Source organism: Pipistrellus hanaki (genome assembly GCF_964339955.1).
Source record: "Pipistrellus hanaki genome assembly, chromosome: 14".
Classification (NCBI taxonomy): domain Eukaryota; kingdom Metazoa; phylum Chordata; class Mammalia; order Chiroptera; family Vespertilionidae; genus Pipistrellus; species Pipistrellus hanaki.
In genome coordinates, this window is record NC_140516.1 from 36,815,560 (window position 1) to 36,831,679 (window position 16,120).

At 38.9% G+C, this 16,120-nt stretch overlaps 1 protein-coding gene across 4 annotated transcripts in view; it reads right to left on the minus strand.

Annotated features, from left to right (window-relative positions):
- The window catches only part of HPSE2 (heparanase 2 (inactive)), a 438,368-nt gene that overhangs the window by 102,871 nt on the left and 319,377 nt on the right, over window positions 1-16,120 (minus strand). For all 4 annotated transcript variants that reach the window (XR_014796800.1, XM_084904090.1, XM_084904089.1 and 1 more), the window contains exon 9: window positions 15,210-15,324. Coding sequence is in view for 3 of the 4 variants with exons in the window: in XM_084904090.1 (XP_084760216.1) it covers window positions 15,210-15,324 (115 nt within the window). In the remaining variant the exon portion in view is untranslated. The remainder of the gene's footprint in view (window positions 1-15,209; window positions 15,325-16,120) is intronic.

The window sequence follows — 16,120 nt, forward strand, 5'->3', positions numbered from 1 at the left end:
GTGAAGGTATTCATTTGAGCTTGAGCACTAGTTTCTCTTGATTTGGAATCCTGACTCCATTTTGCCTCTGGACTCTATGCTCAAAGACTACATACAGTCTTGACTGGTCATTTACTTTCTTGAGTTTTCTGGAAAAGTTAGTTTAATTTTAGCCAAACTATTCTTCCACCAGGTAAACCTTGACATAATCAAAAGCAAAGGCTTTGTTTATATTCTGTGGACAATGAGTACCGTTACATATTCAATAATCCAGGGTCTTTTCTCTTGCATCTTTAGGAATAAAAATGACCATTGTTCTAGCTCATGGACCATGCCAACTAAAAATCACCTTTAATGTCTTATAGTCTCCATACCTTAATTGGGTTTTCTCTCAAATCAAATCTCTGTTTCTGATTATTTTGCCCCAGATGTACCTGGAGCATACTTTCAAGCTGAATCTCATTTTCTTATTTCCTGTCCATATTTCTAGCCTCCCCAAGACCCCTTGGATAATTTATCTATTGCACTAATATCTACAGTTAAAGAAGTATAGACCTGTTCCTTCTTAGTCTTTGGGCTCAGGAAATATCTCCAATCATTTTTCAACCATTTGTGGTCCACAGAGAGCCCAAACATGCCTTTTCTGAGGGAAATTTAATCCACATGTTTATGATTAATTTATATGTAAGTCATTAAATTGGTGTTTCTAAGACATTTCATTTGGCAATCTACCTCTCTCTCACCCTTCGAATCTCCTCTCAGGTCTTATTTGAATTGGTATGGAACCACTGAACCAGGTGCTTTTTAGAGCTGGCAAAGCACTTAGAAAAACAGTCCTGTATATAGCTGAAATTTCATTCTACCTATGCATATTGCAGTTGATACACAACTGCCTAAATGGTGAGTATGTTACAGTATAGAGAATGATTAAAGAATATATAATCAGTTTCCCTTTAGGCAGCAGCTATAACTATTCCTCAGAATGGAGTATGGCTTTTAATGTCTCATTCACCCAAAATTCACATTCATTTCAAATTAATTCTAAACAACATCATAAGCTTTCATTATGCACCTATTATGTGCTAGGCATAAGTCATAATAATCCTTGTCTTCAATTTTATCATTTTCTAAAAGGAGAGGCTGACCTATTTATTTATAAATATGATAGACAGCATTGTATAATGAAAACCAAGTGTAACACAACATCAAAGTTTTATGAGATAACTAGAGTGAGAGATTTCTATTGGGGACATTAGAGAAGGTGGCATTGAAGATGGGCTTTGAAGCAAAATATGGGTTGGTCATTCTAGTGGAAGATGTGTAATCTGGGAGTGACTGGATAGAAAAAGAACTAGAAAGGCAGAGCAAGTCCAAGGACTTGTGTAAATCCTTGAATGCAATGCTTAGGAGTCAGGGGAATTATGGAGGCAATGTGGACCCAATGAAGGTTTTTGAAGAAGGGGGATGACATGATCATGTATCTGACTGATACTGTGGAAGATTTATTGGAAATAGAACCATAAAGAGGTTGTTATCATGATTCAGACAAAAGCTAAAGAGGTTCTGAATGATTATAGAGATTGGACTAATTACAGTAAATGGCTTGGTTTTTAGACAAGACAATTGCTGAGGTGGACTTCAAAGGGCTTAGCAATGAGCAAAGTATGCAGATTAGGTAGGTTGTGAATGCTCTTTAAGTAAAGTTTCTAAACTCTCTGGGCCTCCACTTCCTCAACAGTAGTTTAAACATAGTGTCTCCAGTTGTCTTAAAGATTTAAAAATGTATGAAATGACCTAATTCCTGGCAGATAGCAGGTTCTCATTTCACGGTAGCTTAAAAGGTGAAGATGATACTGAGGTATATGAACTAGGATTTTTAGACCTATTTGGGTCTCTGAGTGTTTTGTTATTCTACACACAGGTCTCATTTATGCTTTCTATAAACATGTAGTTATTGGCTCATTTTAAAGGCAACCAATCATTACAGAGATGTGTGGTAGTTAAAATGGTCATTAACAAAAAGGCCATGCTTCTTAAAGGGAATCTGAACTGGTAACTAATAATCAGAAACACCTAAGACCAACTGTGGGTAATTAGCACATTTGCACCAGAGATTTCTTACGCTAATCTCATCTAAAAAAAAGTTTAAATGTCAAAAATAATGTTTAATTAAGTATCTATGCACCATGGCCTACCTAAGTTGACACATAAAATTAACTATTATGCTGTATGCGACAAATGCAACAAATTTGGTCCCAGATTCTGTCAGTCATATTCATCCGAGTGGTTGACAGAGCAGCACACTGATCCACTTAGGTACAAATAAGAGTTCAGCGAAGAACATACATGGCCAAGGGGTAGATTGTTGGGAGAGGCAGTTGGTCACCAGTCCTGATTGTTCTTGTATGTTCTTGGTGAGTGTGCCAGACTGCAAGGCTTATCTGATAAAAAGTAGTTACTCACTCAGGCAACTAAGTAGGTTAAACTGACCACAGTGTGACTACCATATCATTGCTCATCCCTGAGGGGTGAGGGAGAGGAATCGAGGAGAAAGACTGCTTGCTATAATGTTTGCTACTTGCTCAAAAAGTGCTGGGTCCTTGCTCCTGAATTCATCAGCTGTAACTTAAACCAACTGTGTGTGTAGCATTCACTTGAGCCTATTACATTGTCCCAGTGTGGCTTGGCCTCCAGAAGAACAAATAGAAATATGAGAATGCTCATGTTGTGCATGAGAAACAAAGTCTTTTGTTCTGACCCAGGAGTCTTGTGTCTTTGGCCTACATCTATGAAGCAGTAAAAGGTAACATATTAGCTTGCAAGTAGGATAAAATCTCAGGCCCTTCACAATTCTTGATCACTTTGATGATGAGGATGGGAAAGTGACAACGGCATGACTTTCTGAATAAGGAAGAACAAGGGACTTGCAGGCCAGGCTTAGGGATAAACAAAAATTTCCCAGGATCAGGCAGTAAGTGCTCTCACCCAAATAGTAGGTGAAGTTCGCTAGTAAGTGTCCCCAATGTATTGCCTATTAACAAACAAAAGTTGAATTAATATTTAAAGGCTGAGCAGTGAGAGGCAGGATTGTACAAATCAAAAAAATAGTACCTTAACTATTGTTCACACTATCCAGGTGGGTGAGAGAAAGGATATTATTGTGACAATGGGGCAGCAAGACCTGCAACCCCCGCCTAAAATCAATGTGTCTGTTGTTACTGACGAATGAATTCCTAAATGAGTCATAATGGCCTTGAAATAAATGAGTCATAATGGCCTTGCCACCTGAAAAGGAATTTTGAGTAACTACAAACATTGGAAATGTATTTAGTTTAAGCTGCCACACCATCCCAGACTGATAGTAATAGCTAAGGCAATCTTAAAAAATAAAGAACATTTTCTTTTTTGGACTTACACTTCCCAACTTCAATATTTAAAACAAAGCTAGTAGTCAAAACAGTATAATGCTGGCATAAAGATAAACATATAGATCAATGAATTAGGATTGAAAGTCCAGAAATAAACCCTTATAATTATGCTCAATTTTCAACAAGGGTACAAAAACAATTTAATAGGGAAAAATAGTCTTTTCAACAGATGATGCTGGAACAACTGTATCTACATGTAAAAGAATAAAACTGGATTTCTACCTCACACCATATACAATGTTAACTCAAAATGGATCAGAGATCTACATGTAAGAGCTAACTATAAAACTCTTAGAAGAAAACAGGAGTAAATCTTTGTGGTCTTGGATTAGATATCAAAAGCACAAGTGACAAAAAATAAATAAATTGGATTTTATCAAAATTTAAAACTTTTGTGCCTAAAAGAAATCATCAAGAAAATGCAAAGACAACACATAGAATTTGGGAATATATTTGTAAATCACATATCTGATAAGAGACTTGCATTATAAAGAATTCTTACAACTCAACAATAAAAAGACAACTAGCTCTGCTTTAAACATGGGAAAGAACTCAAATAGACATTTCTCCAAAGATTCACAAATAGCCAATAAGCACATGAAAAGATGCTCAACATCATTAGGCATTAGGGAAATTCAAATCAAAACCACAATGAGATACCATTTCACACCCACTAGGATGGCTATAATTAAAAGACAAATAATAACAAGTTGATGAGAAATTGGAACCTTCATACATTGCTGGTGGAAATATAAAATGGTGAAATAACTATGGAAAACAGTTTGGAAATTCTTCAGAAAGTTAAGCACATGGCCCAGAAATTCCTTTCCAAGGTACATGCCCAAGAGAAATAAAAACATATGCCACATAAAAACCTGTACAGGAATGTTTAATAGTGGCATTTTTCATAATAGCCAAAAAGCAGAAACAGCTGTAATATGTGTCAACTTATAAATAAATAAAAAAGTACAGTATATCCACATGATGGACTATTATTTAGCAATAGAAGGGAATGAAGTATTAATACATATTACAATATGGATGAATTTTGAAAACATGCTAAATGAAAGAAGTCAGTCACAAATGGCCACATATGATTCCATATTAGGAAATACTTAGAATAGGGAAATCTATAGAGATTTCAAGTAGATTAGTGCTTTCCAGGGGCTGAGGAAAAGGAGAATGGGATGTATCTGCTAATAGGTATGGGGTTTTCTTCAGATGATATTCTAAAATAAATTGTGATTATGGTTGCACAACTTTATAAATAGACTAAATACAATTGAACTGTATACTTTTACAGAGTGAATTTAATGCAAATGTAAAATCTTGCTTTCTGGCATGGAGTTATTCTCTCCACCCATCCCTGACTCTTCCCTTGCCCTCTACCCCAAGCTGAGGTGTTTTATTTAAAAATATATGTATTTTTATTGATTTCAGAGAGGAAGGTAGAGGGAGAGAGAGATAGAAACATTAATGATGAGAGAGAATCACTGATAGGCTGCCTCCTGCAGGCCCTCAGGCATGTTGCCCTTGACCAGAACTGAACTGTGGAGCCTTCAGTTCACAGGCCAACGCTCTGTACACTGAGCCAGACTGGATATGGCCCAATCTGAGCTGTTTTAAGGAGAAAGATGACTAAATGTATGGCCGAGATCTCCTTCTCTATGAGGGATCAAAGGCCAAATGCATCCATACAAGTATGCTGAAAAACGTCAGGAAAAAAGTAACTCAAACTCTAGTGGATACAGATGATCAAGTCACCATTTCACTAGTTTGCTGGGGAAGAAGCCTCCTGAATTCAACTAATAAGGTTTGGGCAAGATTCCCAGTAGAAAAAATAAATCAGAAGCGACCTTGTGAATGACAGCCCTTTGGACCAGTTCAATAGATAATAATGGTTACTATCTTGAGTATTCATAAGAAACTATAAGGTATGGAGTGTTAGCATCCCCATTTACAGATGGTAGAAGATGAGGGAATCTGCCAAATGTGACACAGCAAGAATATGTATCTGTCTGACTCTGGAGCCCAATCTCTTAAGCACCTAGCCTTATACCTGCCTGTACTCAGTGTGCACACAGAAACTGACACTAAAAGCCTGCCTTCCATATTTCCATTACTGAGCATGTACTGCAATATCCAGAATCCCAGTCACTAAGCATCTTTAGTATTCAGTAAGCATTGACTATGAACAGGGCATTATGGTGAATATAAAGATAGGAGAGATGGCTTCTATTTTTAAGGAGCTTATACTCAGAGAGAGGAAATAGATGTACCCGAACAACTCTAATAATAAAAGAAAGTTATTACTGCTGTAACATGCTATAAGAGCCTTGAGAAAAGAGGGATTACCCCCTGAATCATTTAAAAGTGAAATCGTGCAGTTTGATTATATTTAATAGGTTTTATTAATGTAAGCTTCAGCTAAGAAGTCTGTCTGAAGATACTGGTATGGAAATCTTGAAGATGAATCAGAGAATGTCAGAGTTGAAGGGGACCTCAGATCCTCAAGTTCACCCCCACATTGGAGGTGGACCTAGAGTGCCCAGTGTTTCAGGATGAGTGAGTTGGTGGGAGAACCTGGAATCAGATCTAGAACTCCTGATCTTCCTTCTATCCTAAGGCACTCCTTCCTACTGGCAGCTCAGTATGGAATCAATGAGCTTTCAAATAACTTAATGATAGTACTAAATATTTTGTTAATACCTTGATCATTGAAGCAATAGTTGAGAACAGTAGAGGTGGAAAAAGGTAATTTCTAATTTAATTGGGGCAAGTGAAAGTCTCTAACCCAATGGTTCTGAATTCTGGCTGTATAATCAAACACTTGGGGAACTTTAAAAAAATACCAACACCTGGCTCCTCTACAGACCATCTGAATCAGACTCTGCGGGAGGGGGGGGGGAATGGAGTGGGGGAATCAGCAAAAGTATTTGTTAATAGCCCCAATGTGACTATAATATGCAGCCAGGTTTGAGAATCACTGCTTTAATGAATAAAAGTTATAAGGATTTTGAAACCAAGATAAGGGCAGTGAATTTTAGAGTAGAAGACAAGTCTGTTCACTTTCAATTCAAGTTGAGAATGAGTTTAAATGGTATGTTCTATTCAATCCTTCCAATGCTTCAAACCAAATCAGAGGTAAAATAAGCAAAGTTGAAAATTAGAAAATAAGTTACCTAATAACTGATAGATTTTAAAAAAATTTTATAGTGTAGTGTAGTGCATTGAAATAAGAATTTAAAAACAGTCTGGCCTTTGTGGTTCAGCAGTTGAGCATCAATCTATGACCTAAGAGGTTGCTGGTTCAATTCCTAGTCAAAGCACATGCCTAGGTTGTGGGCTTGATCCCTAGTAGAGGGTGTGCAGGAGGCAGCCAATTAATGTTTCTCTTTCTTATTAATGCTTCTTTCTCTCTCTCCCTTCCTCTCTATATATAAATCAATAAAAACATATTTTAAAAACAATTAAAAACAAAATAACTTTTTTCTATTTTTATTTTAAAATACTTTTTTATTTTAAAAAAACAACAAAAACAATTTAGAAAAGGCACAATGTATTTTCTTTGGCTCTCATGTTCACTTCTATCACTTCTATTACCCGAAGTTACACTGTGTTCTAGTAAAAAGCCTGCTCAGATTGGCCAGAGTCAGAGAGGCGGTCTATTAAAAAAAGAACTGGTGTTGCCTCGGAAGTGGGGGTAGTCTTATACAGCGAATATAGGCCTAAACCTATGTTTTAACTGTAAAATTAGTGGGTCGTCTTATACACTGGAAAATACAGTAATTCCTAACCATTATAACCATATATCACTGTGCCCTTAGTATTTGTAAATATAATATTTAAAAAGAAATAATCTTAAGTGTATCATTGTGGCACTTGCAGAAGATCTTTCCAACCCACCACAGAGCATTCCATTTTTTTTTTCTCCCTACTCCCACCCTTCCTCTCTTTCCTTTCAGATTATTTTTAGTTTATTTTTTATAGTTTTAGGTGAGCTGATGGGGTTAGGGCAGATGAAGTTCTTATTTCCAGAGCTGGCCTTGCTCCTCCATCATCTGTAAGTGGTTTCAGGGATGGCACACTGTGCTCTTAAGTCAAATGCAGAGAGGCTGTAATTGCTTCTCCTCCTTAATTTATTTAGGTTGCTGCACAATTTGCTGTAGCTGTAATCCTTCAGTACTGCAATCTGGGAACAATATAAATGGTTGATGGCAGACTGAGATTTTCAATTGTTGCCTCTCAGTGATTCACATAATGTGCTGTCATTAGCATTCTGATGTGACATATCATGGTTTCCAGGGCTTATTGGGCCATTTATAAATACCAAATGAAGGTGTTAGAGCGAGTATTGCAATGTGGTTCTGCCTTAATTGCCTTCACTGAGAAAAGGTGGCAGTGTTTTCTCTGGAGGAAAATAAAATGTAATTTTTAGCTTGTCTTTAACCATTTGCAGTCAATTCCTCTCAAGAGCAAGAATTAACAGCTTTCCTTTTTGTTTCTCTAATGAACTAATAGATTTAAAAAAAAAAATACCTGCTTTTCATAACTTGAATTGATTTCCAGATATCTGTACATATATTCAAATATATATAATCTTGCCATAGTCATGTTCAAGTTACTAATAATAATTGTTCCTGTGACTATATAATTTGTATTTTATAATGTGACATAACTAATAATAGCAGCTAATGTTTATTGAGTACTTACTATGTGGTAAAAGCAATTTGTCTAAGGCACAAAGCTTGTAATTGGTAAAGCTGGATTTGAAACTCAGGTCAGTCTAAATCACTATATTAAAATACTCCCCATGTCCCCCCCCCCCCCCCCCCCCGAATAGTTAGTTTCATTTTTCAGAGGTGGAAATTAAGATACAAGCAACTGAAACCTTGTGGGGCTGCACTTTGAGCCTGCATCTGCTGATTTCAGGTGCAGAGCTCTTATAACTTCCTGAGGCAGCTTCCATCAGGGTGAGCTGTTACAACTGCTAAGGTCTAATGCTGACATCCATGCACATCATTCAAGTTGATAAATAAGTAAAGGATGAGGACTATAGTAAAAAATAAATAAATAAATAAATAAATAAATAAATAAATAAATAAATAAATAAAAATCAGAGGGAGTTCTATTTAAAGCATTAGGAGCAAAAGAGTTGCCTGCCTCGTTAGGCAATGCAGGCACAGGCTCTGATCTGAGAAGTCAGGGTCTGGAGGCATAGAGGAGGAAAGAAGCAAGCTATGCCCACTGGGCATGCAGCCCAGGCGTTCCAGCCACTGCCACAGAGCCAGCACAGTGATTGATCCTGCAGCTGAGGACACCCTTCTCTCAGCAGCTGCAGATCTCCACAAAGGAAGGCTGTGCATGGAGAAGTTTTTGTCAGGGCCTCTAATGAGAGGATTGGGTTTCACATCACAGCTACCCCTAAACAGGTACACTCTGCTTCTTTCATCTTCCTAATGGCTCCCACGGGAAAGAACATAAAGAGAAAGGAAGCTACACAAGAATTAGGTCCCAGGCTGGTTTGGCTGGGTTTTGAACCTCCTCTGCCTCACCACCTCCAGCTTGGAAATTCTTTACATTTCACTCAGCCTGTGTGGCCACTTAACAGTAATGGGAAAAGCTTGCCTAGTAATTTTTCATAATTCATCCACCACGACTCCCTGGAAAAATTAACACCCCTGTAACAGCACATGCTCCTGCCTCTGTGTGGAAGTTCTTCCCAAGAACCTAAACTAATCTTCCTAAGGTTAACTTGCTCTTCCTCTTCAACATCCAGCTCTGGTGGTGTCTCCTCCAGAAAGACTTTCTTGATGCCTGGCTGACACAGGCTGGCCTCTGTTCCTCTTCTGTCCTGACAAAGTGCTTCTGCTAATTCCTGCTGACTCATCTGCCTTCCATCCACTCCTAAGCTCCTTGAGGGCAAGACAGAAAGTGTCTAGCACAGTATCTATCTGACATGTAGCATGAGTGTAATAAGTGTTTATGAGTGAACGAATCAATCAATATATTTTCTCTATATATAAAACCCTAATATGCAAATAGAGCGAATGGCGGAACAAACGAACAACCGAACAACCAAACAACCGGTCACTATGATGTGTGCTGACCACCATGTGGGCACACGAGGAACTTGGTGGGCATCGGCCATGGTGGGATGGTGGAGTAGGTGAGCGGAGTGCCAGACAAAGGTGGGGCACCAGACCCTGTCATCGGGGCAAGCCTCTGTTAATGACTGAAAACTCTTTACTCCAGTGCGTCAGGTCCCACTTTTGGTGCCAGAGCCACGGCTCATACCCGCTGATGGTGCTGAATGATTGGGGCTGGCACTGGGGCACCAGCAGTTGGTATAAGAGGTGACTGCTGGCCCTGATTGCCCCTCAGGGCTTCTCCACCTCCCCCTGCTCCTGAGGGATGATTGGGGCAGCAGCTGCCACTTGCACCACTGTTGCTGCCAGCCCAAACTGTTCTGCACCATCAGTGGGTGGAAGCGGAGGCGGCAGCAGGAGGGGGGCTGCTGGCAGACAAGGGACTGGGGGTCACAGTGGGAGGGGCTGGGCAGGGGTGCAGAGGATGGGCTGAGACCCTTCCCCTGTGCCCACCACAGTCTCGTTGCCCACTGTTCTTTTCAAGGTGCATGAATTTGTGCACTGGTTCCCTAGTTTATGATAAGTGAATTAGACTGGAATAATGTTTACTTAACTATTGAAAACATAATTTTTCAAAATAGTCTATTTTAAAAAAAACTATTTTTCAGGTTATAGAAGTAGTAATGTTCGTTGTAGCAATTTTACATAAAAAATCCACAAAGAAAAAGAATAAAAACTATATGTAATCCTTACTACACAAAGAAACCACTTTTAACATTTATATGTAATCTCTTCCAGTAATTATCTATGTATACATGTACGTCATGTATATTTAAAAATCAGAATTTATTATCATGTCTCATTTTCTCAAGGATTGTAACATTATCTTTTGGAGGTAGACAGAGGAGACATTTTTATTACAATTTAAATGACAAGAAAATTGGGACCCAAAGATACACATCTAATGAATAGCAGAGCTAGGGCTAGAATCTGGAATCTTTTCATCATACCAGGATAACCAGGATCCTGCTGTTACTCGTGAGGCTTCTAATTAAGTGGCATTCTTCACACGAGAATAAGGTGTGCATCAATCCAGCATCAATAGAACATGAGTTTGTAATTGGATGTTCTTCCTCAGGTAAGTCACAGATTTAAGCTGATCCTATGTCCATATCATGGCTGTGCATTATTTAACATTTCAAAGGGAAACAAGAATGGCAGACATAGGATCTTAGTCATATAAAAAGCTAACTAGTGAAGCTAGGCAGGCATTATTAAGACTTAATTTCTTTCCAATGTCCAAAAAACATCTGAACAGTGTTGGCTTGGCTCAAATCCTGTTGCTATGATAACCACAGACATAGGTTTAATCCTACCATAGACTAGTGAGTTGCAGTACAACCCACAACCACTGACTGTATTCCAGAATAACAAGTGTTCAATAAGGTTGTACTGGGGTGATCTGAATGTTTATTATCATTCAGCAGAACCTTCAGCAAAACAGACAGCAAATATAAATATTCCATCACTACACTCAGTATAGAAAAGGCAACCCAATGTGAACTAGCTTTCTATTTTATTCTAAATAGAAGACTAAATTGTAATCCCTCAAATGCAAACACACACCAGATTGTTAACTCTGCAGATGAGGGAACTATATATTATTTATCTGCATACTAGCACCGAACTAGACACATTTGCAGTGTCAATGTTTTTTTAATTGAATTATATTTGCTAGGCTGGCATGGGAGTTAAGAAGATGTTGACTAGTAATTCACTGTTCCTTTCCCTGAGAGCTCTGTAAATCAAGCTCTTAAAAAAAACCCCAGCAAGCTAAATTCCAAAACCCTCTCTTAGGAGAATGCCCACAACTGGTGGGGTCTGGACTATGTCCACTGGATGTGCAAATCTCTTCTGCACAAACATCATTTACTCCCAAGGGAGCCCATGACTGGCTGGCTGGCTGTGGAGACTCACACGTTCCCTCTTTCCCAATGGCACGGGGTCAGGGGAAAGGGTGGGAGCTGAGTGATGAAGCACTGCTAAACTTAATGCTCTGTTCTTCCTTGGAGAAGGAAAATCTCACAACAGAAAGAGAGTTGGTACTTTTCTAATGGAGGAACCATGAAGAATACAAATAAGTTGAAAATGATCTTTTTTTAAAGACAAGTTTTTGGTATATTTTTGAAGGGCCTCTCACATATTATCTCTTACCTTAGACTGGACTGGTGCTATTGGAATGGCCTTGTCAGAGCTGAGCTGGAATACTACAAACTAGAGTCAAAGTTGACTGAGTCAGTGGAAGGGTAATATGGGATACAGGAGCCATTAGGCCATCATCCTCACTTTTTAAACATGTATCCTAGAAATTAACAAAAACAAAATGCTATCCTATATAATAAAATCCTAATATGCAAATCGACCGAACGGTGGAATGACCCATCGTTATGGTGAGCACTGACCACCAGGGGGCAGACACTTAATGCAGAAGAGCCACTCAGCCAGAAGCCGGGCTCATGGCTGGTGAGCACAGCTGTAGTGAGGAGTGAGGGGGGACTGCAAGAGGATGCAGGCTGGGCTGAGGGACCCCCCACCCACCCACCACCAGTGCATGACATTTCATACACCGGGCCTCCAGTTTTCTAGTAAAAACCTTTCCTAAAATATAGTGAGCTAGATTTGAAGGAGCTGGAATAGAAAATACTGATTTTTCTGGGAGGCAATCAAAACAACTCAGTAATCCCCTAAGCTTTTTACAAATTCTCTTGAAGATTTAATTGCAATATAAAACCCACACATTTTTATTGGCAGTGTTTGGTTATCAACTGCACAACTCTCTGAAGTGCCTCCTATACAATTCCCAGGTCTGTCTCTGTTACACATTCCCAGGGCTGCTGGCAGGACCTGTCATATTGGTGCCATGGTCTAGCCTAGTAAACTTTCTCCAAGAGATTTAGGACACACTCTCCCAGCTTCCAAATTCTCTACTTATAAGGTGCAGAATTTATTAGTGTAAAGAAAGACAAAAAGAAAGACTGCTACCTTTTTAAGTTCACTTTACATATGGTTTCTTTATTAGAGCTTGGTGTTTCCAGAAATACAGCTGCCCAGCTCATTTGTGCTAAATCAGGGGGATTTGTTTCAGCTTTATATGAGCTTCTGTGAGCTCTGCTACTACTACTACATATCAACTGAGGTCTTCTGTGCCATGCTTTCTAGGGAAGCCACCTTCAGCTACTCTCATTTGGGGGAAAAAGCCATGAAGACTTGCATCTTTAACCTACACATAGCCATGCTTTGGAATTCAGGATTGTCCAGTTCTAGAAATCAAGCCTGTATAGTTACCCAAATAGCATCTTTTTCTAGTCTAGGTTTTCTTATCTTCAATTCCTTAAAATGCCTATTTCTTTCTCTGGACCCAATTCTGAGGCAAACATTGGTCTTAGACCATAGCACACAGATACAACAGAGAGTACTGCAAGAAACAGTGCAGCACGGTGAAAAGAAAATAGGATTTGGAGCTGAGAAACTCTTAAGAATTCCAGTTCTTACTACTTGCCTGATCTTGGATCAGTCACTTCATAATCTTAGTTTTTCTTCAGCAAAATAAGTATAAGTAGTTATACTATCAGACTCTCTGCAGAGTAATTAGGCCAAGTGTAATTCTTTTGTTTGCATGTTTATTTATTTTCCATTTCTCAGTATGCCTCATTAGATTATAAGCTCCAAGAGTTCCTTATCTCTTTGATTCATCACAATGGCCCCATTGCACATGATCAAGAAGAGTAAGTAAGATTTGAATGAATGAAGGAAGGAATAAAACAAGAAGGAAAGAAAGAAAAAAGGAAAGACAGAAGGAAGAGAAGACAGTGTTCAGAGCATTGTTGATTTATGTATATGAAAGTGGTATATAAATTAAATATTGTCCACAATATTAAAGAAATTATAACTCACATTTGATGCATTAATTACACAAAGGTGATTTTTAAAAATGTTACGTCCCTCCATAAAACCGTCCTATGACTTTTCATACTACTTACAGGAAAATTCAAACTCCTATTAGCTTAAAAAGCTCATGTGATCTGACTCCAGTAGGGCTTCATGTCCATCCAGTCTCCCTTCCCAGCCAGGCCCGGTCACTCAGCTATTCTTCTGTTTCTCCAAACATGTCTGCTGTGAGGACTTCATGCTAGCTCTTCCTCTTCCTGAAAGCTCTTCTGCAAAATCTGTATGGCTGACTCCTTCTTTTCACTGGGCTCTTAGATTCAATGTCACCTTCTCAGAGAAGGCTTTCTTCTACACACTTTCAAGGATCCTCCATGACTTCTTGTTATAACACACTATTATTTATATATTCACTTACCTGTTATTAGTCTTCTCCTCACTATCTGATGATCAGTAAGTATTTTCGTATCACATTATATTGGTTTAGTGTACTTTATAATTATTGTTTTGTTTCTCTCTATAAGTTTATGAGCTCAAAGCAAGCACAAAACCCTATGGTTCCAAACTAAAATTTCCCTCTCCACCCCTCCGTACCTAGCGCCGCCTCCTTCCTGCCCCCCCCCCCCCACTCTGGGAGAGGCTTCATGGCTCTGTGAATAAAAGCAACTGGGCCAGTATTGTGCTTGAATTGGGAGTGATGTGCAATAAGTGATGCAATAAATGCTCAGAACTCTGACTAAAGGGATTGTTTTGAGACATGAAAATGGTGCTGTTGGAGGCCAAGCTGTTTGCTGTTCGAGGTTTGGACGCCTCTTGGCTCAGGCTTGGACTTAAGCAGAGGGAAGCAAATGGCAGGAACATTCAAGGGTTCCACTGGATTTGTTTACTGTGGACCTTGGGGGAGCAGAAATTCTGTAGAAAGAGCACTGGACCAGGGAACAAAGACAGGTCCTAGAGCTGGCACTACCTGCCCTTACCCCCACCCCAGGTTATCAATCCCTCTGTTATATGAGGTGGAACTAGATCATCTAGAAGGGGGATCCTAGCTCTGACATTCTATGGGTTAATAAGAGGAATCTGACCTTGCATCATAACCAAGACAATGTCAAAAGGATGGCCCAGGTAATATTTCTGGTAAGCACAGCTTTTCTGGACTAAGTGGGATTTCTTTGACCCAAATCCCTGCTTTTGCCATTCTTCCTTAGCTTTCTTTCCATTTCTTTTGCTTTCCTAGAGAAGTTGGTGCTCTGGAAAACCCCCCTCACTGTCAGATAGGGATCAACATCTAACTGTAAGTGCACTTCATTCAGCCACTCTCCAAGGGATGGGCTCCTACTGTATCTGATTTTGGCCAGCACGCTCCCATCTGCTTTCAACATGTTGTATCTGACATTAACTAATGTCTCCTATTAGCATTAAAGAAAACAATCTGGAAAAATTCACTCTCAAGCAGAGTTCAAACAGGCCACAAGTAGATGTGGAATCTCAACTGCACAAGATTTCTTAAAATTATAGTAGTAAATAAATGTATAAACATGTTATATATAAATATGTGTGTGTGTGCACGTGTGCATGTACATACATGCACATGAAGAGGAGTGGATGGTTGGAGGTGAAGCCAAAAGTCGTGAAATGGGTCAAGAATGCTTCTGTCCAATTCATGAGATTAACTGGTAACAGAAGAAAAAATCTCCCAGAGTGGAACAAGGCATGATCAAAAGAACTGAATGACATGCGAAGGAGCTGGGAATCTTTATCTCACACTTACTGGTAATGGGTTAAAATTCTGGTCCACGAGGTGATTGTATCCATGGTCAAAAAATGAGTGCCGTATCACAACATCAATGCCCTGATTGGCCAGCATTCCTAAAGTGTTCAACCATCTAAAAAGCAGGAGGGAAAAGCTATATTAATACATTTTTAAATAGCATATAACAAACTCTACAGAGTCTGGCTAACACACACATATATACACTAACCACACTCACCACCAAATTTACCTCATGTTTTAAAGGAGAAGATTATTTTAAGCATTGACTACCCAGCTGGAAGAGCTTTTAGAGATTATCAAAGTTTACCTTTCACTTTATAGGAAAAGAAACAGAGATACAGGAGAGTAAAATGAATTGCCCTTGGCTATAAATAGCTCGTTGCTAATGACTTATCTTTTATTCCTGTAATATTCAATATTTAAATGAACACCCTAGGCACTTATAAACATCATTATTACCCTCTGGCCACAGGATACACAATCACAGGAGACACACACTATACTTTTCATCACTTGAAAACTCTCCTGCTTTCACCTTATGACTGCATGTGTTTTTCATGTGTCTCTAATTCAAATACTTGTATGATCTATGCAAGAGTGGGACAGTCATTTGTATCCCTCATATTACCATCAGCAGTCCATGCAATAATAATTGTATTCACACTATAACTTACACAGGGATTCAAACATGCTACCATCACATGCATATCACAGTGAAGGATCTGCATTGCTCAAACACTTACTGCATACCTCTCTATGCCAAACACCCACTTCCCAGGGCATGTTTTCCTTCAAAAAACACTGTGCTCTAGGTTCTTCCAACATCCATGCTAACTCTGCATTCACTATTAACAAATTCAGTTCATTCTTTTCTATTTCTCTTTCTACTTCTTCAACTTAGGGAAACT